Below are 27,996 nucleotides of genomic sequence, written 5' to 3' on the forward strand. Positions count from 1 at the left end.
CTAGCCTGCAAGAAGGCATAAAGAAGGGCACACCCTCTTCCTTTACAGAGTTACCCTGGAATTTCACACTTGGCACATCTGTTTCTACATCATGAGCTGGAACTGAGTTGGGTTTTTTTGTTTTTTTTTTTGTCTTTTTGAGACAGGGTCTCCTTATTCAGTCCAGGCTGGCCTTGTGCTCACTTTGTAGCCCAGGCTGGTCTCGAACTCGCAACGATCCTTCTGCCTCAGCCTCCCAAGTGCTGGGATTACAGGAGTGCGCCACCACGCCTGGCTATCATAAGACTCTTCTGGAACCAATCAGTCAACCCTAGATGCCAGCCTAGGCGTGGTGATTCACACCTGTAATCCCAGCCCTCAGGAGGCTGAGGCAGGAGGAGGATCATCGAAAGTTTGAGGCCAGCCTGGGCTACAAAGTGAATTCAAGGCCGGCCTGGACTACATAGTGAAACCCTGTGTCAGAAAGACCCCCCCAAAAAAAAATCAACTCTGGATGCCAGGTGCTAATATTACATTGGTGAACAAAAACCGGGCGTGGTGGCGCATGCCTGTAACTCCAGCACTCTGGAGGCTGAGGCAGGAGGATCATTGTGAGTTCGTGACCAGCCTGGGCTACAAAGTGAACTCAAGGCCAGCCTGAACTGCAGAGCGAGACCCTGTCTCAAAAAGAGACAAAAACAAATAAACAAAAAAATTGAAGAACAAAATAGGTCTATTGACAAGAACAAACTCTTGGTAGGCTAAAAGAGAAAAATATCAGTTTAAAGTTCTAGCAGATCATTTCCACAAGGGATTAAACTGCCAGAATATAAACTATCATAGAAGAACCAGAACCAGGAGAGATAAAGACAATGTCCCAGCCCAGAGCCATAGTTGGGGATGGAGATGTAAAATGTTAGTACAGATTAACTCTTGGAGATCATCTATGCAATCCCATTTTACAGATGGGGAAACTGAGGTTTAGGGTGTCTCACTGCTGCCAATCCTTTCTTCTTGGTTGTTCTGCCCATACACGTTTGGGGTTGGGGAAGGTAGAGCATTTCTTCTCTATAGGTTTCCAGAGTCACGCCAGAGAGGTTGGGGACTCCCTTCCATGGTCCTGGGGGTTTCAGTTCTGCCCTCCCCTCTCCAACCCCTGGAGGATTCCAAAAAGGAGGAGGAGGTAGGCGTGGCCTACCAAGTAGGTGCATTCATCATAATAATGAGGGAGGTGAGAGGCTTCAAGCAGGCTAATTATGTGGCTAGAAATCAGCCTAGATGAACGCCCTACCCCTCATACTCACCAGCCATCTTTTTGCAGGAGCCTCATAGATGAGGGAATGGAGTCACTCAGGAAGTGCCATCCAGGCAACCCTGGGGATGGGGTTATGCAACAAGAGCCAGCGAGGGACAGCGGAAGGGATCCACTGAAGACAGACGGTAGAGTTCGAGGCTGCTGGGACTAGTTAGTTTCCAGACCACGGCACTTGCAGACGCTAGCCGTGAGGAGCACAGGGAATGGCACATATGCTGGGCACCTACCTGGGCTCAGGCTGGTGGGTCTCAGCCAGGTATTATGAAAATTACCTAAGCTCTAGATACACAGGTCAAAGTTACAGTACACAAAGAGAATATCTGCACATAAAGCGCAGATATTATAAACAACAGAGGGGACAAAGGTAGCCTTCTGGCTGCCCACAAAGCTCCTCCTCAGCACTCTAGGGAGTCTTTAAAAGGACTTCTCTACACCTGGATCATCCACTCAGCCAGCACATAGCATTGAGCACCTGTCCTGCATCAGCCCTGGGAAGATGCTGAGGGTACCCAGTTAATACAGTATGGTCCTTGCCTCCAAGAAGTCCCGTGTTCTAGCAACTGGATACCTCATCCAAGAACTGGACATCCCAGTTTGGCCAAGACAGTCTCAGCTTATGCTTGCTGTCCCAGTATTGTCGTCATCATCACTGTGGTCATCATCATCATTTTGTTCTGGGGATTGAATCCAGGGCCTTTTCACTGAGCTACATCCCCAGTTTATTTATTTAGAGATAGAGTAAGCTAAATTGCCCAAGCTGGGCTCAAACTTTTGACACTCCTGCCTCAGCCTCCCAGAGTGCTGGGGTTACAAGCACGTATCATCCATAAAGCTGTCATTATTAACAGTATTTACTTTTATTCTCAAAAGTGTAGCCAATTGCAGTGGCATATGTCTATATTCCCAGCACTTGGAAGACAGAAGCAGGAGGATCACAGGTTTGAGCCTAGCCTGGAGAATTTAGCAATTTAGCAAGACCCTTTCAAGCAATCAATCAATAGATGACTACAGATGTAGCTCAAGGCAAAGGCCCTGGGCTCTAACTCTGGTGATCGTTTGTATGATAAATTACATGGCCACCTAAACTATAGGCAGTGGTGGAATTAGTTGGGCAAAATATTTATAACCTCTGTTAATGGGGGCTGGGGTAGCTCAGTGGTAGAATATTTGCCTACTGTACTCATCCCCTGGATTAGATCCCCAGCATCTAAACAAAAACAAAGAAAAAGACAAGACCCAGATACTGCATAATGTAATTCCAGAACTCAGGAAGGAGGACTGTGAGTTCAAAGCCAGCCTGGATTACTTAGTAAGACTTTTTCTCAAGAAAACAATAAAAAGCTGCTTCATATGTGACAGAGGCCAGACTCCAGACTCTTACGTACAGTGGCCAGAAGATGATTCTTTTTGTGTATATCTATTTCCTTACCCTAGCTTTGCTGCCTCCTTTCCCATACCCCAATGTGTTAAAACTGGGTTATAAGTACAACTCTCTAAAATCCTGGAGTTTTATGGATACAAATTGTTTTTTTATTTGTTTTAGTGGTAGTGGGGATTGAACTCAAGACCTTCATACTGAACTACTTTTTGTTTTTATTTTTTAAATTCTGAGACAGGCTGGGCTTAAATTTGAGATTGTTCTGCCTCAGCTTCCTAGAATACTGGGATTATAGGGATGCAGCACCAGGCCCAGATAATAAATGAGTGTTTTTTATCTGATAAAGAAAGCACTTGAGCCCGGTGTGGTGGTGCACAACTATAATCCCAGCACTCAGGAGGCTGAGAAAAGAGGATGCCATGAGTTTGACGCTAGCCTCTGTTACATAAGCAAATTCAAGGCCAGCCTACACTACATAGTGAGACCCTGCCTCAAAAAAGCCAAAAGCAAGCAAGCAAGCAAGCACTTGAGTGCTGGGAGGTGTAGCTCACTGGTACAGCACTTGCCTGGCAGAATACATGAAGTTCTGGGTACAATCCCCAGCACTGGAAGAAAAAGAAAAACAAAAAAAATCAAAGAAAGCAGTTGAGAGTCACTAGGGTGATAGGCAAGTAATTTGCTCAGGTTTACAAAAAGAGACAGTATAACTGTTGCCAAGTACAGCACAGATTTCTAGTCCAGTTCAGTATTAGGTTCATGCATCACCCTGCCTGCCTGCCTGCCTTCTACCCACATCCAGTAGTAAAGTTTTGCTCTTATTTTTAGCCTAGCCCAGTCTCCCTTCAAGGATCATTCTGAGATGTATCTTATCACTTCACACCTTCCTTCCTCCAATTGAAAGGCTTCCTTCTTCCAGTGGTTTCTCTTTTCACCACCTGCATTCACTAGGGCAAAGTCTACCTTTTTTTTTTTTAAAGATGATTAAATCCAGAGCCTTGCCCATACCAGGCAAGCACTCTACCACTGAGCTACTTCACCTGGCCCAAAGTCTACTTTTGCTTTGCAATTTGTACAAGGTTGGGTTAACCTTCCCCTTCCTCATCTCTGCAACTTCAGATTTCCAATTCCCCACAGATCCTGGCAAATGTCAAGTATATGCCTTAAGTACTTTTTAAGAGTTTTCTGGCCCTGTGAAGGGAAGATTCACCCGACTCTTTGCCTGGACAACTTCACTCACTGGTTCAAATATCACCTCTGGGGCTAGGGTATAGTTCCTCAGTAGTGATGCATTTAGCATGCCCAAGGTCGTGGGTTCAATCCGCAGCAACACAAACACACACGTGTCACCTATTGCAGTGTCCAGACTGGATTTTAACTGACCCAGCTCTAATAATTACTCTGACCTCAGCTTCCTCCACTGACCTCAGCTTCCTCCATTGTAAACTAACGATACCAGCCTGGAAGTGAGAACTTATCTGGTGAGGGTGTGCGGAGATTTGTAGGGAGGATCCTCTTGTGGCTGAGGACAAAAGTTTGGTGAGTTTCTTTCTGAAGACTTCATCCCCATTAGCTACTCTCACCCCTACCTCTGGTGCCAGGCTTAAAGCCGCCCTGCACCTTCTCCTCAATAACACACACGCACCCCAGTTCCACCCCTTCGATGGCAAAGGGCACCCTTGGAGAGGAGGGCGCAGTGTGTCACACCAACACCACAGATTAGGGACTTCGCGGTCTCTTGGCACAGTTGCAATAGGAAGCAGAGGGTCATTGGGGGAGGGGAGGGGAGAGTTAGCAACGGCAGTCCTAGACAAGTCTCCACCCAAGGTCACGGCGCCCAAACGCGCAGCAAATAGTAACGACGTCTCCCCTAAGCCCCGCCCCTAGAAGGGGACGAAGCCTCTTTCCCTGAAGTCAGGGTACGTTGCCTTTAAGGCGTTCGGGAAAGTCACCACTTCAGTGGACTGGCAGCGAGGCACGGAACGTTTTGTCCCTCGCGGGCCTCCGTGGGCTGGGCCGGGCGCGAGGGCGGGGCAAGGGAGCGGCGGTGGGGTCAAAGGCTGCAGCGCGCACCACGTGGGCCGGTGACTCCGTCCTTCCCGCAGCGGCCGCGGAGCGCAGGGCACTTGGGTTAGTGGCGCGGCGGACGGCGCGGACAGCAGAGCCGGACGCCCGCTCCCGCCACGATGGTTATCAAGACGGACGAGTTGCCGGCGGCCGCCCCGGCCGACAGCGCCCGGGAGCACAGCTCACAGGCTAGTGGCAAGGGGCGGCCGGGCGCAGCCGGTGAGCAGGGTCGGGGCTAATGGGCATCCGGGCAAGGGGGCCGGACCAAGCCGGGCGGATGGGTTCGGGACTCTGCTGAGACCGCTGCCTTTCCTCTGAGCCGGGCTCGGTTGCACCTCACTGGGCCCTCCACTGGGCCGCCCCCGCCCTGAAGGTCACCTTCACTGTCGCCCCCGGCTGCAACTCGGGCTTCGCACGTGGGGTCTCAGGGAAGGCAGCCGTGGCGGGCACACGCGCGTCAGATCGTGGGGACACGTGCGCGCACACGCGGTTTCAGGGTGCGTCGCCGTCGCCGACCGAGAGAATCCGCGGCCCCACCCCCTCCGCTCCCGGGCATAGGGAGACCTCTGGGGTCACTGTCACACTTTCAGATCAACCTTCGTGAGGTTTTTCCTCCAGCTGTCAGCATCCCAGGCATTCCCCCTGCGGCCGGAGCTGCAGCTCTGCGAATGAGGTTCAGCCTGATGCTTCTCAGGCTTGGTCTGTGTGAAGTGTGCGAGTTGGGAGGGATTTCTGAGGGGGCTTCTGTTCACTCCCAGAGACAAGGGGTTAACCCTAGGTCTTCAAGCTGTGTTTCCCCCCTCGGGTGTTGATCATCTCCTCAGACCTGGCGTAGAGGGGTTCTGCCAGTGTATAGAGACAAAACCAAGCTCCTTGGCAGGAGGAGGTGTTTGTGCCAGAACTTGATTATTAACCTGCCTTATTGCGAAAAGTGGGTCAGACCAGAGTTGCTGTTTTTAAGGCAAAGGTCAATAGTGTGGAGTGGAGCTCCTAGCTTGCCCCCGTGGGGGCTGTGTAGCCGTGGCTTTGGGAGTGGCTGAAGCTTGTTTGGGGTGGGGCCTGCTTCTCTCCGTTTCATCTGGGCCCCTCCTGTTTTTCCATGTCTCAGACTTGCCTTTATGCGGAAGCCTCCATCCCAGCCCCTCAACCGTCAGTTTCCAACATCTTCATGAGGGCCCAGGAAATGACTGTGGTGTTCTCTGTCCTGTGTGGCAGTGGGAGTTCAGAACTACTCTTCCCTCCCTGCAATGCCCATCACCATCATCTCCCTTCCCAGCTTCATTGAGGAGGCCGGGGCTGACTTGGTAGTCAGGATGGTAATAAGACGGGGCAGGTTCACTGCCGTGTCCCATCACCGCAGATTTACTATGAGTTGGAGGGCAGGTGCTGTGGCTGCTTTGCCGATTGCTTAGACAAGGCCAAGAAGTGGTGATAAGCCCATCCCACTAGGCTTTGCCCTGATGTGGTTCTGAGTCAGTGGGCCAGCTAGATAAGAGAGTGGGGCTGGCTGGTTTCCCTTCCAGCAAAGAGACTGGAAGAGATGAAGGGACTTGCCCAAGGTCACACAACAGTTTTGTTGATCATGTGGATTTCTAGCTCATGGCCAGCATGCCAAGGCTGCCCCAGAGGAAGCTGAGATATGCATGGAGGTTTGAATCAGGTGTTGCAAGGAGGATTTCTGTGAGAGTTCCCCTCTCAGCTATGTGCTGAGGGGCTTTTTTAAGGGTTGGGGGTGGGTCAAGAGATAGGCGCAGCTGTTCATCTTAGGGAAACTGGGTGCATTCTACTAGATAAAGACCTTGACTCCCATTTCCCCAGAAAGTTAGTATGTAGATAGCTGGGGCTCACATTACAGCCAGCCTCGATGTGTTACACGGAGAGAGCCTTGATGGAGGCCCCCCTCACCCGCAGGCCCCCATCCAGGAATCAGAATCCAGTGCCCTGACCTCAGGCCCCAGCTCTAGAAGGCTCTCTGGTACTCTTGAGGAGGAGGTAGGCAAGGGTCGATTATCTCCTTAAGAATAAAGCAGCTTTTAGGGGTTAAGAGAACAGGCAGGTTTTTCAAGTTCACAGTGGTATGTCGAGTTCCTTCTGCCTAGGGGAGGGCTCCCAGAGTTGAGGCCCAGAGGGGGAGGAGAAGGGAGCTGGCACACTGGCAAGGAGTTTAGGGGCTTATGAACTCCCCAAGAGAATCCTAAAGCTGTTTTCTCAGACGTGGTCTGGTCATGGACAGTTTGAGGAACTCTCAGTTAGCTTCAGACCTTAAAGACCTGGCCTGAGTAGGACAGTAAGAGGCAGAGGTGCTCTTCTCCCCAGGGTCTTCCATAGGCTGCCTGCTTGCCTCTCTCCCTTACTTTGTTTTGTTTTGTTTTATTTTTGTCTTTTTCGAGACAGGGTCTTGCTATGCAGTTCAGGCTGGCCTTGAGCTCACTTTGTAGCCCAGGCTGGTCTCGAACTCACAAGGATCCTCCTGCCTCAGTCCTCCTGAGTACTGGGATTACAGGCATGCGCCACCACTCCCAACTTCTCCCTTGCTTTGAAGCCCTGTGTTTCTGGGATGAAGTGTCTTTGGGGACCTCACTTCTTCCTGCTGCAGCTTCACCTGCTGAGGCCTTGGCTGGGTGTGGCCTTGTCCTGGCACAGTCTTCTGCCAGGCTGGGAAGGCACACAAAGGCCACGGGCCTAAGATTTTTTTTTTCTAACTCCTGTCTGCAGCTACTGGGATTCTGTGCTTCCAACCAGCACAGAGTATGCTTTTTATTTTCACTTCGATATGTCCAGTTAAGACTTGGGGCTGGGGGCCCTCAGCTTGCATGCACAAAGGGCAGTCTGAGCAGCCTGCTCCCATTCTGCAGAGGGAGGACTGCCTCTCACCCTTCCGCTAAACCCTAGGTTCTCAGAGGTGTTCTGTGGCATATAGAGAAGAGGAGCAAGCCAAGGTGTCCAGACCAGCCAGGATCCTTTCTTTAGAACTAGATTTGCCTCCTGGGCTGAGTTCTGAGGTGTTGAGGAGGAGATGCTGCACCCTGGTGCCCCAGGAGTGGGACAGTGGGTTATGCTCAGTGGGAGTGGCATTCAGAGGCTTGGGCCTGGGTATCTGACACACCTGGCTTTTCCCTGACCGCCTCTTTCCTCTCTGACCTTGGACAGCTTGCTTTCTAGCCTTGTGGAGTCAGTTTCTTCAAGTGAGATGGGTGGTGGGTCTGATTTAGGGAACGGTGTGGGCTGGGCCTGTCATTGAGTGCAAGCTCTATGGAAATCAGAGTGCAGGTGGTGTCAACACTCCTGTGGGGTCACTGCCCAGCTGCCTGCCCCACCCCCTCCTGCAGAGGATTGGGGGTGTTTGGGGTGGGGTAGGAGGAGAGGGGCTGCCTCTGGGTCTGTCCCTTCCTACCATCTGGGTGTTATGTGAGGCCAAGAAGCCTTCACTGGCTTGTGGAAAGGCTGGAAGTCTGCTCAGTGGCTCCCTGGGCCTGGCAGGGAGCAGGCCTGACATGAAAGCCCGGCTCCCCACCCCCACGCCGGTTAGTATGGATGCCGGAGCAGTCTTGACTGGGCCCTGGCAACAAGTCAGAGGCCCTTGGAAGGCGCCCTGGCGAGGCTGGGCATGCTTCTTCTCCTCAGCCCAGCGGCCTTCGGCCTCTTGCTGCCAGCTCTGTTTTCCCCAGGGGAGACATTTGGTTTCTCCTGGCAGCGCACAGGCTGCTGGGAAGGGAAGAGGGAGCTCGCCAGCTTCTTGGTGGAGTTTGGAGGCCTGGGGAATGGGTGCAGTTGTCCTCTGGGGGACTGGAACACCCTTCCAGAACCAGTGACTCTCAGGAAGGGGGCTAGTTGCCAGGTCACCTGCAGGGGGCAGCAGGAGCCAGAGGCCCCAGCCACCCCTTTGGCCCAGGAACCAGGCAGGAGCTCAGTGTGTGACTGGTGACTGGGACGCCGCCTCATGGCCTGGGCCTGGGTCTGTGTCACCTGTTGCCGGCAGCTGGCAGAAGCTGTCCTACCTACCCCCACTGGGGTTGGAGCTGAGGAGAGGACCCCCTTGCTGGGCCCTGCTCCTGCTAGCCAGTCCCCAGGTCCCTTGATCCTGAGGGGTCCAGGTACCCCAAATGCTGGGTTCTCCTGCTCCCCTGATAGCTTCAGCAGCACTGACCCCCCTTTTGGGGGCCATATGGAGGTGGGTCTGAGCACTGATAGCAGCTCCCCCGGGGGTCCTGGAGCCACCAGGACCTCCTGGCCCGCAGCTGTCCTTCTGGCCGACCTTGAACAGAATGCAAAGCAGGGGGAGTGTACCCTTCCCAGGGCTGCCTCTGCAGGCCTGGCCCCAGTGAAACCCGAAGCCAGCCGGAGCTCCAGCCCTGGGCCTACCAGCTGCGTTAGGGCAAGGAGAGTGGCAGAGGCTGAAACAAGGGACACAAGCAGTGCTGGGCCTGGCCCGGAGGACCGGCTGCTTTGCTGCCATGGCAGTCTTGAGGCTCCAGAGCTGAAGAGAGGGCAGCTGCTGACGGTACCAGGTGGGCTATGAGGCTGTGTGAACCGGTTGGCTGATGAGGGGAGGTCACTTGTCTCTAATCTCGTGGTTGGGAGACCCTCCGGGTCCCTTGGGAAGAGAGAAGCTGGGCTGGTTGTCCTGAGGAAGGGAAGCGCTGGGAAACAGGCCACATTCCCTACGACCAGGGATTAAGCGCTCCCTTCGCCCAAGGCGTAGGTTTCTAGAGTGAGGAGGAGCAGGTGAGAGTGGGCCCCACTTGCTTTGCCTTCCCTTTGCCCCATGTTCTCCTACTCCAGATGCCCCAAACAGCACAGACTATCTGGGTCTAAATCTAACACCCAACTTTTGGGACCTTGGAACTTAAAACTGCTTGAATGGAGGCCCAAAGCCTTTCTCAGGGACCCAGTGGGGGAAGCTCCTCTGCCATGCCACCCCTCTTACTGCTTTTGGAAAGCTACTGTCCTTCCTGTTGCTGTCTGCTCTGTCATTAGGCAAGTTTTCACCTTTGGGCAGGATTCATTATTTCTAGGTACTGGAGTTGCCCTGCTTGGGGCTGCTAGATCACTCACTAGAAGAGACAGGTCCTGGAGTATCCTGTGGTTCTTGGAAGTTGCACTCCAGGTTTGGAGAGGGTGTGGTGTGGACACAAGGGCCACCACAAGCTCAGTTATTGGAGGTCCACAGTGGCCAGGATTGAGAACAATGCAGCTATGGGTGTGCACGCTGTGGGAATCTGAGGACCTCCTCTCTGTGACCTTGGGCAGGCTCTAGACCTTTCTGGCTTCAGACTTCCTTATTTGAGTTAAGGGGGTGGGAACTGTATCTGAGCACTTTGAGGTCTTGTGTTTTGCTTTGGTTGTACTGGGGATCAAATCTAGGCCTCCCACATGCTAGATGAGTGCTCTGCGGCAGAGCTACATTTCCAGCCCTTTGCATTTTTCAGACATGGCCTCACTAAGTTTCCCAGGCTAGCCTCAAACTTGTAGTTCTCCTGTTGCAAACTTCCAAGGAGCAGGGATTATAGGTATGTGCCATCACATGTGGCTGGAAGTCCTATTTGTTTTTTACTTTTTTGTCTTTTTAAAACAGGGTCTCACTGTGCAGTTCAGGCTGCCCTTGAGCTTACTTTGTAGCTCAGGCTGGTCTCAAACTCTTAACCATCCTCCTGCCTCAGCCTCCTGAGTGCTGGGATTCCAGATGTGCGACACCACACCCGGCTTGGAAGTCCTATTTATCACTGAGTTGAAGACTATAGGATGCGTGGATTGGCTTCTCCTTAATTCCGCCGCATGCCTCGCTCGGCTAGGCCAGCCTTCTTTCCTGAGGCCCATGCTGCATGTTTCTGATGTATCTGGACGGAGACCACAGAGCTCTGGAGAAATGCACCCTGTCCCCACTCCTGACGGCTAGGTTTGGGTAGGGCAGGGAAGTAAAAGTCTGGACAGAATGGGCTGGCATCCAAATGCGGAGTGAGCTGTTCTGTCCAGTAGGGGATCCAGCCTTGCTCAGAGCTGGAACAGGGGTTCAGAGCCAAGGAGGCTAGTCTGGCTGATAGGCAGGTGCTGAGACTAGGGTCCCCATTTGCCAAATGGCCATCCAGACGGGGCTGTGGTCAGCTGGAGGGTTTCTGGGAGGTGGTCTTGGCAAGGGCAGGAGGAGCCTCTCCTTCGTTACCCTTACTGCCTGGCAGAAATGGGAAGTTTTGCTTCCCTCTTCCCCACAGCGTGGGAGTTGGGTGCTGTTCATGAATATCGGAGTTGGCTGTAGGTTTGCAGTAATTAATTCATTAATTTGATACCTTTTCATTGAGTCTGAGTAAGACAGAGGGCACAAGTAGAGCTGCTAGTATAAATAGCCACTCTGGTAATTCTGCCAGCAGAGGTCATTCAGATGGGCTTTGGAGAGGGTGTATTCACGTAGGACTTAAGAGGATGAGAGGGAGTTTGCTTGATGGAATGGTCTGTTGGGTGGCCTCAACTGAAACACAGAAGCGGGAGGGAAGGAGCTGGCAGACCTGAGACTGACTAGGTATGTTCCCTGGAGCGCTGGCCTAAGCTCGTGTCTTATCAGCAATGGGTTCCAGGTGGCACTCAAAATTGGAGAAGTAGGGCTGTGGATGTAGCTCAGCGTCATAGGTCCTGAGTTTGATTCCCCGTACAAAAAAAAAAGTTGGAGAAGTAAATGCCTGCACCAAGGCCATGGTCTCAGGTGGGAGCCCATGGATCAGGTTAGAATTTAGATTGGGTGAATCGGGGGGTGGCTTTACACAGCAGGGGTAAGATGAATTTTGTCCCAATAAGATGAGCTTTTATTGATGTTTAAGGGGCCCACGTGTTGATCCCTGGGCAGCAGTTGTCTCCTTTCAAAAGCTTGAGCAAGCTGTAATCCCAGCACTTGAGAGGCTGAGCTTGGAGTATTGTGAGTTCAAGGCCAGCCTGGGCTGCATAGTGAGACCCTGACTTAAAAAAAAATCTTGAGCGAGGCCACACGGGCTTTGAGGTAGACGGGTATTCGAAGCCATGGGAGAGGGTGAGGGAAGGGTACAGAGAAACTAGAGCCAAGCCCACAGCTCAGGGCCACTGGGAGAGGACAGGCTAGAGAGAAGGATGAGAGTGGCACATTTGTTGGGGAGGAGGGGGAGGAAGTGAGTAGTGGTGTTTATACTAGTGGTGTTTTAAGCCAGATAGGGTTGGGCAGCATGCTCAGGAAGGAGCCAGACAGGTGGGCTGAGGAGTGGTGGACGGGGAGCAAGGGCAGGGAAGTGCAAAGAAGGCAATGGCCTGTAGGTGTGACGGGCTGAGCTGGTGTAATGTTTCGGTTAGGGCATATAAATCCCATTCTGAGTTGGGCAAGAGGTTACAGAGCAAGAAGCAAAGACGTAACTCTTCTCTCAGGAGGCTAAGCAAGGAGGATTGCATGTTCTAGGCCAGCCTAGACTACATAGTGAGACCTTGTCTCAAAAAATAAATAACCCTTCCCCAGACAGAGACCCCATTCTATAGGGTGCATGCCCAACTAGGCCCAGCGGACTCAGCCCGTTTCTTACCATTCCCAGATCCCCCACCAGTCATGCTGTTAAATGGGGACTGCTCAGAGAGCCTGAAGAAGGAGGCAGGAGTGGCCGATCTACCCAAGGAAAATGGACTGGATGAGGGCGAGCCAGGAGATGAGACCACTGGACAAGAAGTGATTGTCATTCAGGACACAGGCTTTTCTGTAAAGATCCTGGCCCCTGGGATCGAGCCCTTCTCCCTGCAGGTAAGATGGAGAAAGAAATACTGGGAACCAGGGCCTGTGCCTGTGCCTGTGCCTGTGCCTGCTAGGTTAGACCAGGCTGGAAGCTAAGCACTGCCCTTGCTTGTCCTGGCCCCATGTTGCAGGCAGGAAGCTGAGAGTCGTGGGCCTTACGCAGTGTCTCATTTAGTGTGGTGGATAAGGGAATTGAGTCCAGGTTCAGGTCATGGTCCAGTGGTAGAGGACAGCTACCAGCAGGGGCAGCCAGCTCTGACTGGGGAGAGGAGTGGTGGTGGCTGGCTGGTGTTGGTCCCAGCACTCTCCAGCCTCTTCTTACTCTGTGTCCTCAGGTAAGTCATCTCTCACTGAGCCATGATCTTACCCTATGCCAGAGGGGTGAGTGGTATTGAGTGACCTCCAGGGTTAGGGCCAATCCAGAGGACATGCAGGCTGGTAACTCATTAAGGAGCCAGGTAAGGCCCTCTTCTATTCTCTCTGCCCATAAGCTCAGGCCCTAGTGCACCTTTTGAAGGCAAAAGCCACTTGCCCTGGGGACCTTAGTGTTGGGAGAAGATTTTTTTTTTTGTCTTTTTGAGACAGGGTCTCACTATGTAGTTCAGGCTGGCCTTGAGCTCACTTTGGAGCCCAGGCTGGCCTTGAACTCACAACCATCCTCCTGCCTCAGCCTCCGGAGTGCTGAGATTACAGGCATGCGCCACCACACCTGGCAAGATTGTTGTTTGTTCCTCCTGTATTACCTTTAGCTTTGCTCAGATTGCTTTTTAGTCTACAGGGATAGTTTAGATGTGGGGCAGTGGGGCCAGGCTCTGTCTTGCATGGAGGGATGCAGATGGAAAGGGTATATACCAACAGGGTTTGGAATTTAAAAGCCAAAAAGTGGGAAACTGAGTGTTTTAGGTTTGTATTCTAGGGACCCAGGTACGTTGGGCTTTGAGAGAGGGGTGATATCCTTGCTTCCTGCCATGTGACCTCTCATGGTGGTTGGGGGCTCCTCCCTGACAGGTGTCTCCCCAGGAGATGGTGCAGGAGATCCACCAGGTGCTCATGGACCGCGAAGACACATGTCACCGTACCTGCTTCTCGTTGCACCTGGACGGCAACATGCTGGATCACTTTTCAGAGCTGCGCAGCGTTGAAGGGCTGCAGGAGGGCTCGGTGCTCCGCGTGGTGGAAGGTTAGTGGAGAAGCAGCGGCCTGCCGGGAGAGGGCCTCTGGAGGCAAGCCAGGTAGCACTCCCCCTGCAGTCACAGCTGAGCACACGGAGGTAGCCATGAAGCACATCTGTTACATAGGCTGTCACGCCTTCACTTTCCAACATGGTCCACAGGCTGAAGGCCAGTGTCTCCATCCTAGAGAGCCAACCAGTCCTAAGCCAGGCTTAAAGTCAACCTTGTCAAATTCTGTGAAGATAAATAAGCCTGTTAAGAAGACTAAAATATTTCACAGCTCTTAAGTGGGGAAGTCAAGCCCAGGGCAGAGCCATCTGCTTTGGTCTGGTGAGACTGATTTGGTTGTAAAAGAAGAGTTGCTGTGGCTACTCAGAGGTTCCCAGGGCCGGTGAACTTAATAACAGATGTGGAAAAATCTCTTAACACACCTGTGCCTGTAGCTGATCACAGAACCTCTCCCTGTCCCAGAAATATACCACTATTATAGTCCCACAAGCGTACCTTATGGAGTGGTTTGAAGTTTAGGGTCCAGGGAGTGAGGTCCTCAGCTGCCCCAGAGTGAGTTTGGGAACAGGACTGAGGCTCTGGAGGCCCAGAAGCTCCACAAGCCCTGCCCACTCGAGTACCAGGGAACAGAAAGTAGGTGGCTTTGTGGGGCATTCAGGACCTGTGTGGGCCTCTAGAGGTACTTGTGGAAAGGTCTTTGTGCACAGGGGTGCGTTTTTATTTTTTTGAGACAGTGTGGCTACATAGTTGAGACTGGCCTTGAACTCACTATGTAGCCCAGGCTGGCCTTGAAGTTGTAGTGATCCTCCTGCCTCAGCCTCTGAAGTGCTGGGATTATAGGCATGTGCAGGCACCCCTGACTCTTTCTCTGTTTTGGCACATGTATTGTATTTTATTGTATTTGGCGTATGTATTTTAAAGCCAGAGCTCCATTTCGTTTTCATAGTAGATTTTTTATTTATTTATGTATTTATTTATTTATTTTCCTGGTACTGGGGATGGAACACAGGGCTTTCAAGTTGAGCTGCATCCCCAGCCCTTTTTTATGTTTTATTTTGAGACAGGCTCTCTTGAAGTCACTAAGTTGCCCAGGCTGGGCTCAAGCTTGTGATCTCCCTTCCTCAGCCTCCCAGAGTGCTGGGATTCCAGGTGTGTACTACCATGCCTGGCTTCATAGTGGAATTTGTAAATGAGAATTTAAAAGTTGAAAATCTAAACCACCCGGGTTTAGCCTGTAGCCCAGTGATACAGCCACTTGCCCAGCATGTACAAGGCCCTGGATTCAATCCTCAGTACTTGAAAAAAAGAAAAAAGCCCATGATTACATTGCCAGGTGCAATGGGCACGTCTGTACTCTCAGCTGCTAGGGAGGTTCAGACTAACTAGACAACTTAGTGAGACCCCATTTTGGAAAATAAAGGGCTGGGAATGTAGGCCAGTGGTAGAGTGCTTGCCTCAAATGCACGAGCCTTGGGTTTGAGCCTTGTTAGCATTGCAAAACAACACCACAATCTACCCATGATAGTGCCTCGCAAATACTCCTCTGTGCTGGGCAGGTTGTTCTTGCGAACAGCCCTGGTAACCCTCTACCTCACCCTCCTGACAGAGCCGTACACAGTGCGAGAGGCCCGCATCCATGTGCGCCATGTCCGAGACCTGCTCAAGAGCTTGGATCCATCTGATGCCTTCAATGGGGTTGACTGCAACTCCTTGTCCTTCCTGAGTGTCTTCACTGATGGTGACCTGGGAGGTGCGAGAGAGTTGAGGAAGGCATTGGAGCTGGGCTTGGGCAGAGAGGCTGGTAAAGGGGGGCAGGGCTTCTCTCTTGGAGGCATGGGTCTGAAGCATTTAGACCAGGGCCACACTGAGGCAGGGAGCCGGCTGGGCCCAGGCTGACCACCAGTCTCGCGTCCCTCAGACAGCGGGAAGCGGAAGAAAGGCTTGGAGATGGACCCCATCGACTGTACACCGCCTGAGTACATCCTGCCAGGGAGCCGGGAGCGGCCGTTGTGTCCCCTGCAGCCCCAGAACCGTGACTGGAAGGTGGGGACTCCTGGAGGGAGCAAGGAAGGGGGTGCTTGGTGGAGGTTCCCGCTGGGAGGCCTGGTTCCCTCACCTTTGACCCTTTCCACAGCCCCTGCAGTGTCTGAAAGTGCTCACCATGAGCGGCTGGAATCCACCCCCTGGGAACCGCAAGATGCACGGGGACCTTATGTACCTGTTTGTGATCACAGCCGAGGACCGGCAAGTCAGCATCACCGCATCCACCCGGGGCTTCTACCTGAACCAGTGAGTCATCGTCTGTCCTACTCCCCTCTGGTTTTCCCCTCCCACTACCTCTGGGTTTGAGCGCAGATGTTCAGGCCACCTGCTCCATGACCCTCTCTCCAGGTCCACAGCTTACCACTTCAACCCCAAGCCTGCCAGTCCCCGCTTCCTCAGCCATTCCCTGGTGGAGCTGCTCAACCAGATCAGCCCGACCTTCAAAAAAAACTTTGCCGTGCTGCAGAAGAAGAGGTAGTGCCTGTGTGCTTTCCTGTTTCGGATCGCGTGGTCATGAAGCATCAGCCTGAACGTGGTGGCCCAGCCCCCATTTACAGGAGGCAGCCCTGGGAGAAGGCCCTGTTTGCTTCTGCCTGGCTCTTGAGGGTAGCATCTTGGGGCTAGTGGAACAGTGTGGGTCTCGGAGAGGACGGGCCCACACCTGGGCTCTGAGCTTTGTGGGCTGCCCCATCTCCCCCTCCCCTGCCTACCACAGGGTCCAGCGTCACCCGTTCGAGAGGATCGCTACCCCGTTCCAGGTGTACAGCTGGACAGCCCCCCAGGCAGAGCACGCCATGGACTGTGTGCGCGCGGAAGACGCCTACACCTCGAGGCTGGGCTACGAGGAACACATTCCTGGACAGGTGGGGCTACCTCTACCTTCACCATGCCCACCCCTCATGGTGCCCAGCTGGCTCTGTGTACCTCCCAGGAGGCCCCATCCACCTGTCTGTTCACTTGGGAGTCTGGGGCTGTTCACAGGGAGGTGAATGAAGGGACTGCCCAGAACAGGCTGTAGCGCTCAGGCTGAGCCTGAGCCTGCCTCTCTGGTCCCTCTGCAGACCCGGGACTGGAATGAGGAGCTGCAGACAACGAGGGAGCTGCCCCGCAAAAACCTGCCTGAACGGCTGCTTCGGGAAAGAGCCATATTCAAGGTGCTCGCAGCCCTGCTGACTGACTGGCAGCCTCAGGTCCACCTGCCACCTGTCACCTGGTCTTCCTGTGGGCAGGAGGAAGGAACACAAGCTGGTCGGGGTACTGCAGGGTGTTCTGCCACCAGCAGCCCACACTGGTTCCTTTTTCTGGTGTCTTGAGACTTTGAGCCCCTGGGAAGGAGGGGCCTATCTCCCATCTGGGCTGAGTGTCAAGGTCCAGCCAGCTTCCTCCTCTCCACTGACTACATGAGGCCCTTGCCTGGGCGTGTGCTGCCCTGTTAAGAGTCTCTGGGGAGATAGCATATTTGCATAGCACTTAAAACTTGCTTGTGTTTAAAAAAAAAATTGTGAGTACTGTTAGTAACATAGAAATGAGGGAAAATAGTTACTTAAAAAAACCTTCCTGTGATCTTCCTGCATAGAGATTGATAATGGTGAAATTAAGAGCTGTAGTTTCTGGGGTACTGCTAACCTGGCCAGAGGCTGTGCCAAGTATTACATAGGGATTAACTCCTGTAGTCTTTGGGACAGCTTGTAACTGGATACAATGCATTGTGGTCAGTGTCCCCATACCTGTCCCTCTTCACCTGGCATATGACTGCTAAGTTCCAGACCTGCTCTACCCATCCTGCCCCTTGCTAGTCACTGAGCTGTGCTGTCTCTCTTAGTAAGTGTTTAGGTTTTCTAAAAACAGTTATTTTCCTACGCTTTCTCAAGTGTGAGGAGGGCTGGGGATGTAGCTCAGTGGCATAAGCGCCTGCCTGGCAAGCGCAAAGTCCTGAGTTTGACTCCCAGTACCAAAAAACAAAACAAAAGTCTGTCAAGCGTGAGGAAACCAAAGCTAGGATCCCTGGACCACCAGGACAGGCCTTGCTGCCTCCACAGTGGAGGTGAGGCTGGCCAGGGTAGGACACACTGTGGCGAGGCTGTCATGCGTAGAGCTGCTCTCACCTTTCCGACCTCGGCCCCTTCCAGGTGCACAGTGACTTTACAGCAGCAGCTACTCGGGGTGCCATGGCTGTCATCGACGGCAACGTGATGGCCATCAACCCCAGTGAGGAGACCAAGATGCAGATGTTCATTTGGAACAACATCTTCTTCAGCCTGGGCTTTGATGTCCGCGACCACTACAAGGACTTTGGTGGGGATGTGGCAGCTTATGTGGCACCCACCAATGACCTGAATGGGGTGCGCACGTATAACGCAGTGGACGTGGAGGGGCTGTACACACTGGGCACGGTGGTGGTGGACTACCGTGGCTACCGGGTCACAGCTCAGTCCATCATCCCCGGCATCTTGGAGCGGGACCAGGAGCAGAGCGTCATCTACGGCTCCATTGACTTTGGCAAGACAGTGGTGACACACCCTCGGTACCTGGAGCTGCTAGAGCGGACCAGCCGGCCGCTAAAGATCCTGCGGCACCGGGTACTCAATGATCGTGACGAGGAAGTGGAGCTCTGCTCCTCAGTGGAGTGCAAGGGCATCATTGGCAATGATGGCCGCCACTACATCCTTGACCTGCTGCGTACCTTCCCTCCTGACCTCAACTTCCTGCCCGTGCCTGGCGAGGAGCTGCCTGAGGAGTGTACCCGTGCCGGCTTCCCCCGCACTCATCGGCACAAGCTTTGCTGCCTGCGCCAGGAGCTGGTGGATGCTTTTGTGGAGCACAGGTGGGGAGAGCACTGGGCCATGGGCGGCCAGGGCCATCCCGACCCTGCCCTGAGGCCAGGTATGAGCGGGGAGAGGCTTTGGCGAGTGAAGAAGGACTGGTTGTGGCCATACTCAATAAAGCCCGGTCTCCTGTCCCCCACCCTGCTGTGGCTTCAGCCTCTCAGAGCAGAATTCTGGGGGCTTTTTGTCAGTTGCAGGGTAGCAAGCCACCAAATCAGTGACTCAGACAAAGCAGTGCTGTTGTCCTAAGGAACATTTGGGAATCTGCTAGGGTGGTTTTGAGTGTCAAAATGCCAGGGCTGGAAGGTAGTGTACCACGTACTGGTGCTGCTGGTGTTTGAATACTTAAGAGTCAGCCATGTCAAGAGAACGACAATGGCATTTTCAGCTCTACTGAGAGTCCTGGCGTAGACCCTTTCCCCGTCCCCAACACCTTGCCCTGCCTGTCTGGGGAGAGCTTGATTTTGCTGTGACCTGCTGCTGTCTGGTACAGCTGCTGGGCTGGCACAGACATGTGTATTCTTCTGTCACTCCAGGCAGGATGTGTCCCCCACACCTACAGGGTGCCCGGCCCCAACACGCTCTAACCCCAGTAAGACAGGTGCCGGGGGCCTGGCTCTGGTCCATGTAGCCAGCAGGAGGTTGCCGGGCCAGCAGATCTACCCAGTATCTCTTTCCCACTGCTCTGTTCTGTTGGCCCCGTTGCAGGTACCTCTTGTTCATGAAGCTGGCCGCTCTGCAGCTGATACAGCAGAAGGCTAGCAAAGTGGACACCTCCACCCCACTGGAAAACGGAGGTCCTCCCTCCTCGGAGTCCAAGCCTGAAGACCCTCTGGGGCCCGAGGCGGGAAGTGAGGAGGAGGGCAGTAGTGCTAGTGGGCTGGCCAAGGTGAAGGAGCTGGCAGAGACCATCGCCTCAGATGACAGCACAGGTGGGGTTGTTGTGGATGTCAGGGGAGCCCTGAGCCTGCCTGGCAGCTGGTTTCACCAGGGTGGCTCATCCCGTGGCCTCTCAGAGAGGCAGGCAGGCTCGTGGGAGGGAGGTGAGGTGAGGCTGCCTCCCATCCTGCCGTGTCTTCACAGCAGACCCCCGAAGCCGAGAGGTGATACACAATGCGTGCAAGGCTGTCGGCTCCATCAGCAACACAGCCTTTGACATTCGCTTCAATCCTGACATCTTCTCCCCCGGCAAGTAGCGGGCATGGTCCAGACAGGATCCCTACAGGGCTGCGGCAGAATGTCGGGGTGGGCTTTGGGCGCTTGGTGCCAGTTGCCGGTGTGCCCATCTGAGCACTGCTCTGCCAGCCCTGGCAGCATCCACTCACTGCCTGCCTGCCTTATGCCCCTGCTCTTTTTCCCCCAGGGGTTCGCTTCCCTGAGTCCTGCCAGGATGAAGTTCGGGACCAGAAGCAGCTGCTCAAAGATGCTGCTGCCTTCTTGCTCTCCTGCCAGATCCCTGGTTTGGTGAGGGAGCCACTCCGAGGCCCGGGGGAGGGACCGGTCCTGCCCTAGGGGCCTGTTTTGGGCCCTGGTGTCTCATTTGGCTCAAGCTCTAGATGCTGTGGACCTTTCACGGGGGCAGCTTCTTTAGTTCCTCCTGGCCTTAGATAGGCTGAGTGATTATGCCCATTTTAGACAGAGAACCTGATCCCCCAAATCGTGGGAGGCATCAGGGAAAAGATAGGCCCTGCCCTGCCAAAGTTGGGAGTTTAGGCATCTAAGCCCCATGTTGCCGGCCTGGGGGTTCCTGTCCCCGTTATCTCCACAGGCTTCATGCTGAGACTTTGGCTGATGGGCCCCTCTCTCCAAAGGCAGACAGCCTGGTGGCCTGGGGGCGAGCTTGTCTTAGGTTGTTGAGCCCCCAAGGCTCAGCATTTGGTCACTTGTGCTTTGTTCACATGGTCAGAATGCAGCCTTTGCCACCTGTGGGGCAGTGGGTTCTTCGGCATGGGGTAGTCCCCCACTTTCCTTGGGGCCGGGGCAGCGTGGGCTCCCCGGGAAGGCCCAGGGGTGGGGCTGTGACCTGCTGCAGTCCACAGGTGAAGGACTGTGCAGAGCACGCGGTGTTGCCCGTGGATGGGGCGACGCTGGCCGAGGCAATGCGCCAGCGCGGCATCAACATGCGCTACCTGGGCAAGGTGCTGGACCTGGTGGTGCGGAGCCCAGCCCGTGACCAGCTAGACCATATTCACGTGAGTGCTGCAGGGGCCAAGACGGGCGGGCCAGGTAGAGGCGGCCTGGGGCCTGACCAAGGCTACTCTTCGAATCCTTCCAGAAAATTGGTATCGGAGAGCTCATTACCCGCTCCGCCAAGCACATCTTCAAGACATACTTACAGGTGCACCCTCCTTTCCCCAGCCTGGCCAGGGCCTCTGAGTGGAATGGGGTTTGGGGAGGAGCCCCAGGTGTGGCTGGGGACCCTCATACTCTTCACAACCTCCTTCCCAGGGAGTGGAGCTCTCGGGGCTGTCAGCTGCCATCAGCCACTTCCTCAACTGCTTCCTGAGCTCCTACCCTAACCCTGTGGCTCACCTGCCTGCCGATGAGCTGCTCTCCAAGAAGAGGAATAAGAGGAGGAAAAACCGGCCCCCAGGAGCTGCAGATAACACGGCCTGGGCTGTCATGACCCCTCAGGAGCTCTGGAAGAACATCTGCCAGGAAGCCAAGAATTACTTCGACTTCGGCCTCGAGTGGTATGAGGGTGACACGGCTGTGCTGGCGCTGTGGGCTAGGCAGACGGGGCAGTGTTCCTGGGCCCTCAGGCAGCATCTAGGAGCATGGTCACCAGCAGGGGGAGGGGAGAGGGGAGTTAGAGTGGCTGCGGACGGCTGCTGGCGTGGGGAAGCAGGGGCGCGAGCTGTCAGCACAGCTGACCCAGAGGAGCAGGGACTGGTGCTGGGCTCCTCAGGGTTCCTGCTCCTCCCTCAGCGATTCTGTGGACCAGGCTGTGGAGACCTACGGCCTGCAGAAGATAACACTGCTGCGGGAGATCTCTCTGAAAACTGGAATCCAGGTGGGCACAGATCGCAGTGTCCCCATCTCTGTGAGCCACCTGTTGTGGCCAGAGCCGCAGGGTCGTGGAAGAGGGCGGTGTTTGGGGTGGTGGTCACTGCACACGTAGTGGTGGGCTGAGACGTGCCAGTCCTTCGAGCCCAAGGCTGAGGCTGTTTGTGGGTGTTGGGCCTGTCCTCTAGATCCTGCTGAAGGAATATAGTTTCGACAGCCGCCACAAGCCTGCGTTCACCGAGGAGGACGTGCTCAACATCTTCCCTGTGGTCAAACACGTCAATCCCAAGGCCTCGGATGCCTTCCACTTCTTCCAGAGTGGGCAGGCCAAAGTCCAGCAGGGTGCGTGTCCATGTGGGCCCGTGGCAGGCACAGACCACCCTCAGCCTAGCCCTGACCTTTCCACCTGTGGGCTGCCCCGCAGGCTTCCTCAAGGAGGGCTGCGAGCTCATCAACGAGGCCCTGAACCTGTTTAACAACGTCTATGGAGCTATGCACGTGGAGATCTGCGCCTGCCTGCGCCTCCTGGCTCGCCTCCACTACATCATGGGGGACTACGCTGAGGTGGGCACCTGGAGCACCCTGGGTGGGTCACAGGCTGGGGTCTAGGGGCAGGGCACATGATGGGCCTGGGACTATTGTCACTTCTTGCAGTGGCAGGAGGTCTGAAGGACCTGAGGCCCTGCTGGGGTTGGGCACTAGCAGGAGGCCGTGTTCTTGGCATCCCTGTGGGGAGCAGGTGGGGTCTGAGAGGCCCAAGGAGGCACATGTTCCGTGCGTGGCCCCCAGCTCCACCCTGCTCACTGTTCTTTGGAGCTGCCCATGTTCCAATACAGTGGGTAAACGACAACTCAGGGCCTACACTTTCAGGGACATGAGCAAGGGTCCATTCCGAGACCTTGTGGCTACCAAGTGTGGCATAATACCTACTCTATCATTGGCAAGTGGAAGCTGTGAGTGTTGTGCTGTCCTCTGTAACATCCTGTGGCCTGCCAGAGTGGGCAGGGTACGTGGGCAGGTAACCACTCTCAGCCCAGCCCTGCCCAGCCCAGCCCAGCCCCGCTTGTGTTCAGGCTACCTCACTGGCCTTGAGGCCTTGGACCTTGCAGGGTGTTCGAGGGTCAGTGTGCTTTAGTCCCCCACCCCGTTTTCATCCTTCCGTGTAGGTATGCATTTATAAAAAGTTAATGTTTTGTTCTTAGTACAGTTTTGGATTTGTGCATAGATTTTGTTAGTAGAAGGAAACTTAACACAACTGGTTAAGTTTCTTCTTTGGAAGCTCTCACTGGGGCCTAGATTCTGTCATCACAGGAGCTGGTGATGAGCCCCTTCTTGGACCTACGCTGCGGACTTTGGGTTAAGGACAGCACGGCCAGAGCTACCAAGCCTGAGCAGCTGGAGCTGAGCTGTGAGGGGTTGCTTGCGCTCTGGATGTCCAGAGACTGACACTGCCCTTTTCCCAGGCCCTGAGTAACCAACAGAAGGCAGTGCTGATGAGTGAGCGAGTGATGGGCATTGAGCATCCCAATACCATCCAGGAATACGTGAGTACCCACACGGAAGTGGTCTGTGTGGGGGCAGGCGCTGCGGCTGCCCTGACCACCATGGCCCTACCCGCAGATGCACCTGGCCTTGTACTGCTTTGCCAGCAGCCAGCTGTCCACGGCCCTCAGCCTGCTGTACCGCGCCCGCTACCTCATGCTGCTCGTGTTCGGGGAGGATCACCCTGAGATGGCACTCTTGGACGTGAGTGCTGGGGCAGCGGGAGGGGCCGGCCTCGTCCAGGGGAGTCGGTGCTGACCGCATCCCTGCCTGCCTGTCCCCAGAACAACATTGGGCTGGTGCTGCATGGTGTGATGGAGTATGACCTGTCCCTGCGTTTCCTGGAGAATGCTTTGGCCGTCAGCACCAAGTACCATGGGCCCAAGGCCCTCAAGGTGGCCCTCAGGTGAGGCTGTGCTGCCACAGACCCCCAGACTCCCTGGGGCCTCTTAGTGGGTGAGGGGAGGCACCTGGCGCTCTGTCTTCGCCTGACTGCTGAGAAAATTTCTCTCAGTTTCTACCTCTTCGCCTCATCCTGACTCGTGTGGTCCCTCGGGAGGATTCCAGGGAGAGGCGGAAAGCAGAGCCTTCCTCGCCTGTGGGGCCTCCCTGCCTCACCCACTCACGTCCCTCCTTTTTTGCACACTGTGCCTCCTGGCAGCCACCACCTTGTGGCCCGGGTCTATGAGAGCAAAGCTGAGTTCCGGTCGGCACTGCAGCATGAGAAGGAAGGCTACACCATCTACAAGACGCAGGTGGGCTGCCATGGGGACGGTGGGGGGCTGGCCCTGTGGGCTGGGATTAGCCCTGACCCCCTCCTGCCTTGCACCCTTGTCCCTAAGCTGGGTGAGGACCACGAGAAGACCAAGGAGAGCTCTGAGTACCTCAAGTGCCTCACCCAGCAGGCTGTGGCCCTGCAGCGCACCATGAATGAAATCTACCGCAACGGCTCCAGCGCCAACATCCCACCCCTCAAGGTATGTCCTGGGCAGCGTGGGTGGCACGGGAGGCCCGCCTGGGCCTCCAGACCTCGCTCACTGGCTGGTCTTCCCCACCATTCCCAGTTCACAGCTCCCAGCATGACCAGTGTCTTGGAGCAGCTCAATGTCATCAACGGCATCCTCTTCATTCCTCTCAGGTAAGGCCTCCCTCCTCCGCTCTCCCCCACTGGGGCGGGGACCTTCAGGTTGTTCTTAAATCACATGGTACATTGACATGGCTCAGAGCTGAATAGCAGAGCTGGTGATGGAAAACATTTTTTTTCTGTCTTTTTTGAGACAGGGTCTGGCTATGCAGTTCAGGCTGGCCTTGAACCCAGTGCCTTATGCATCTAAGCAAGCACTGTATCACTGAGATGTGTCCTCAACCGTGTTTGCATTTTTTTATCCAGAATTGTAGCGTATCATACACATAGGTTTTTGTTCATGACTCAGCAGCATAGCTTGGCAGTCTTTCATATCTAGTACATATAAGGGGGCTGCATTCCTTTCCCGGCAGCCTGTTGTCCCGGATGTACACCTTATAAGCAGACCTTGAGGATCTGACCTGGGGACTGTGCTGCCTTTGGGAGCCCTCGTCCACCTTTTTTCCCTGCCACAGGGTGGGAAATGGGCTTGGTCAGCCCATAGTGCTGCACCCTCCCCCCAGTTTTCTGCACCTAACCTGCTCTAGGAGGAGCCAGAAATTCTGTTTTTTCTCCAGTACGGGGAACCGAACTCACGACCTTGCGCTTGCCAGGCAGGCGCTTTTGCCGCTGAGCTAAATCCCCAGCCCCTGGAGCCAGAAATTCTGCTTTGGGGAAGGAAACACTCGTTTCATACATCTCTCTAAATACAGTCCAGAGCTTGATCATGTCCCAAAAGTAAGTGGCACCAAAGCCAGCAGGGTAGTGTGCGGCCCAGGCTACTCTGACCTGATCTTCACACTCATCTTCTACTCAGCCAAAAAGATTTGGAGAATCTGAAGGCCGAGGTGGCCCGGCGGCACCAGCTCCAGGAGGCCAGCAAAAACAGAGATAAAGCCGAGGAGCCTATGGCCACCGAGCCTGAGCCAGCAGGGGCCCCAGAGGACCTGGGCTGCCAGCCCCAGGCTGCCAAAGACCCTTCCTCCCCAAGCTTGCAGGGATAGAAAGGGAGAGACAGATGGACAGTCAGCGGCCCCATTACCCAGTGATTCAGACTCCAGGAGAAGGGGGCATGTCCTGCAGATTGGGAGAGGAAAAGCCAGTCCCTCTTCTTCCATGTTCCAACCCCACCCTACCCCAGCATCCTCCTGGGACCCTGGCCTGGCCTATCTGCCCACCCCCTCAAGATGTTTTGCACTGGTTCAATGAATATATGATGCAGAGGCCTAATTGAAGACACATGGATGGAGTATGTGGGCATCGGTTCCAGCTGGGGGGCAGGTGCCCCTCAGGCCCTCATCCTCCAGCATGTGTGTGTGAGTGTACCCGCACCCGCGAGTGTCTTGATCCCGTCCCTCCTGACTTGTACATAGCCCCAGTCAGTTCTGAGTGAATGACGTACAGATGGGATTTCTCAGGTCATTTGTATGTTTGACATTATGGCTGCTGCTTTTGCTGCCACTACCCCTGGGCCCAGCCTGGCTTAAAGTCCAGGTCTTAAGCCAAAAAAATGATAGGGGACTTTCCTGTGTCCTGGGAGGGGAGCCACAGCTCCGTGGTAAGGCTGGAAGGCTGTGGGGTGCACTTTAGTTCTGTGGCAAGGTGAGAGCTGCCGTGGCTTCACTAATCACGACTGGGCCTGGCCTGGCTGTAGCTTCAGAGTGAGGGGAAGGGTACGGTGGTAGTGGACCCCAGATACCCAGTTGCCCAGCTCTGCCTATCTGCCCTTGGGCCCAGCAGGAGGCGCTGCCACAAGCTATGCCTTGCCTCCCAACTCCCTGCATCCCAGGTGGGGATCACCTTGGGGGCCACAGTCTGAATGTATCCTCCTCCCCATTTTAACCTGAGCTGCCTAACGCACAGTGGGGGTGGGGTGGGTTAGGGCCTGGGGAAATGAGGCTGAATCATGGATCCTAGGGGAAAATAACCAGGTACAGAAAGGAGTGATTGTCACCTCCCTATGGAGCCCAGCTCCCTACCTGGTCTCTGCCATACAAGCACCTTCTGAAGAGAGTAGCCCCAGGGATGGTGGAGCCCCCCACCAGTCCCAGCTGCTCTCTCCCTGCCTGCCTGTGTTGCTTTTCTGTGCCTCCTACCCGGGGCCCTGCCTGGGAGGAGGAGGGGATCCGTTGCCCTGTGAGCCAGAGGGAGCTTCTGCCTGGGGCTTTCCGGAGAGCTGCTGCTTATGGGCAGGGTCTGTCCAGGCACCTTGTTTCAAAGGGAGTGGGCGTGAGCTAGCAAGAGGCATCCCCACAGCTGATCAAGAACTTTTTCTTGTTTTTAAACCATCACGTCTTCATTTCACATTGGAATAAAGTGAGTTTTTGAAACCTGCTGCTCCAGCCTTACATGCGTGTTCTGTAACTTACTTGTGAAAGCTGTTGTCAGAATGCTATCCGAAGGTGACTGTGTATAAATTAGGTCAAATTCAGGGATATATACATGTGTCACTGAATTGGGAAGGAAGGGGACTCAGGCACTCAGCTGGGGCTTACCCTTGGGTTTGTCTTCACAGGTGACAAGAAAAAGAGGCTGGAGTGAAGGCTGTGTTGGGGAGGGGTGCTACAGAGGGGGCCAGGCCCTGGGGCTGCTGGTATTAGATCACTGAGCAGCAAGGTACCTGCCATGTCCCTGCACTTGCAACGGGAAGATTGGGTGGCACTCCCCAGAAGGCTTAGGGTAGGAGAATGCAGCAGTGAGGTTCTCTGCTTAGTGTTAAGCATTTAGAGCCAGCTGGTGGAGGGCTAATGAAATGAGGGCAAGAGGTGGTGGGCTTGAGCGGCATACCTGTGACATGGCAAGGACGTGGAGCCTAGGGAGAGGGAAGTTTAAGCATGTTCAGCCATCCCTCTCCAGGTCGTTGAATATTCTGGACGGTGCTGGGGGTGGAATCTAGGCCTACTCATCTAGTCTCCCCACCCCACCCCCCATTTTGGAATGCTTGGAGAGCCCTGTGTGTCTTGGACATACTGGAAACAAACACTCCAGCCCTAATGACCGCTAGTTTTGCAGAACTAGAATTGGGGAAAGGCATCTCTGACCTTGGCTTTAAGTGACAGCTAAGGATAGCTATCACTCCTTTAACCTTAAGCTTCCTGCGTGTTCCCCAAGTTTCTTTAACCGTTTCAGGGTTGTGCTGTAAACATGTTTTCCTTTGGCCCTCATCCACTGAACATGTGTCATGTTTCATAGCAGTGCTGGGAAGGGGAGCATCATACAAAGCTGAGAATGCCTTGGGTTTAATTACCATTGTGTCTACTGGTCACATGAGAGGCCCATTTTTCCTGGTTCCCTTAGGTGTGTGAGTGCTGGCAGACATCCCAGCAACACAAAAGACAAGAAGCTGTTTTATGAAGCAAACTGAGACTGCAGGTAGAAAATTCAACCGTTATCCTTCTCTTAACTATGTTGAGATTTCAACTTTTTTCAGGGGGAAGTACTGGGAATCGAACTCAGGACCTTACCACTCAGGCTCTGCACCACCAAACTAAATCCCTGGCCCTTAACTTTTTAATAAAAGGTAAATAGTGGTATCAAGAAACTTTGTGAGACCTGGCACCTGCTAGGTTCTGGCTGCTATTTGGACGGGCAACTAACGTCTCAGGGAAGAGTGACTTGTGTGAGCCACACTTTTACTTTCATAATTTTCTCCTATGTTTGGATTTCTCTTATATACGTAGCACTTCAATAATTCAAAAAGTATTGTAGGGTTGGGAGCAGCACTTAGTGATAGAGCACTTGCCTAGCACGCAAGAAGCCGAGCTGGATTCCCAGCAACAGAGCGGAGAGACAACTTGCCTCTTAG

The 27,996-nt window shown here is 54.3% G+C and overlaps 1 protein-coding gene across 6 annotated transcripts; it reads left to right on the forward strand.

The window, feature by feature from the left end:
- The first annotated feature begins 4,719 nt into the window (after positions 1-4,719).
- Positions 4,720-27,732, forward strand: Cluh (clustered mitochondria (cluA/CLU1) homolog). 6 transcript variants are annotated; one of them, XM_005402576.2, is made up of 26 exons: positions 4,720-4,955; positions 12,278-12,480; positions 13,480-13,651; positions 15,259-15,402; positions 15,571-15,695; positions 15,787-15,941; positions 16,044-16,169; positions 16,411-16,558; positions 16,757-16,849; positions 17,825-18,519; positions 19,229-19,452; positions 19,604-19,708; positions 19,884-19,984; positions 20,560-20,712; positions 20,796-20,858; positions 20,969-21,213; positions 21,449-21,533; positions 21,715-21,868; positions 21,951-22,090; positions 22,990-23,070; positions 23,147-23,272; positions 23,353-23,474; positions 23,730-23,823; positions 23,911-24,045; positions 24,133-24,206; positions 25,009-26,539. In XM_005402576.2, exons 1-26 carry the CDS (start codon positions 4,856-4,858, stop codon positions 25,193-25,195), a joined length of 4,050 nt encoding a protein of 1,349 aa, XP_005402633.1. In that variant the 5' UTR covers positions 4,720-4,855; the 3' UTR covers positions 25,196-26,539. The 6 variants fall into 6 exon arrangements, with proteins under 6 accessions (XP_005402633.1, XP_013358967.1, XP_013358966.1 ...); XM_013503512.1 differs by lacking the exons at positions 4,720-4,955; positions 25,009-26,539 and adding exons at positions 8,942-9,244; positions 27,622-27,732; XM_005402574.2 differs by lacking the exon at positions 4,720-4,955 and adding an exon at positions 8,945-9,244 and having other exon boundaries at positions 19,607-19,708.
- Positions 27,733-27,996: the final 264 nt, after the last annotated feature.

Source organism: Chinchilla lanigera, unplaced genomic scaffold (assembly GCF_000276665.1).
Source record: "Chinchilla lanigera isolate Chin_1 unplaced genomic scaffold, ChiLan1.0 scaffold00080, whole genome shotgun sequence".
Classification (NCBI taxonomy): domain Eukaryota; kingdom Metazoa; phylum Chordata; class Mammalia; order Rodentia; family Chinchillidae; genus Chinchilla; species Chinchilla lanigera.

Coding starts and splice junctions, on each gene's coding strand:
- Cluh (XM_005402576.2), top strand. CDS start 4,856: ATGGTTATCAAGACGGACGAGTTGCCGGCGGCCGCCCCGGCCGACAGC. Junction 16,170..16,410: donor GCCGTGCTGCAGAAGAAGAG/GTAGTGCCTGTG, acceptor TGCCTACCACAG/GGTCCAGCGTCACCCGTTCG. Junction 22,091..22,989: donor TCATGGGGGACTACGCTGAG/GTGGGCACCTGG, acceptor CCCTTTTCCCAG/GCCCTGAGTAACCAACAGAA.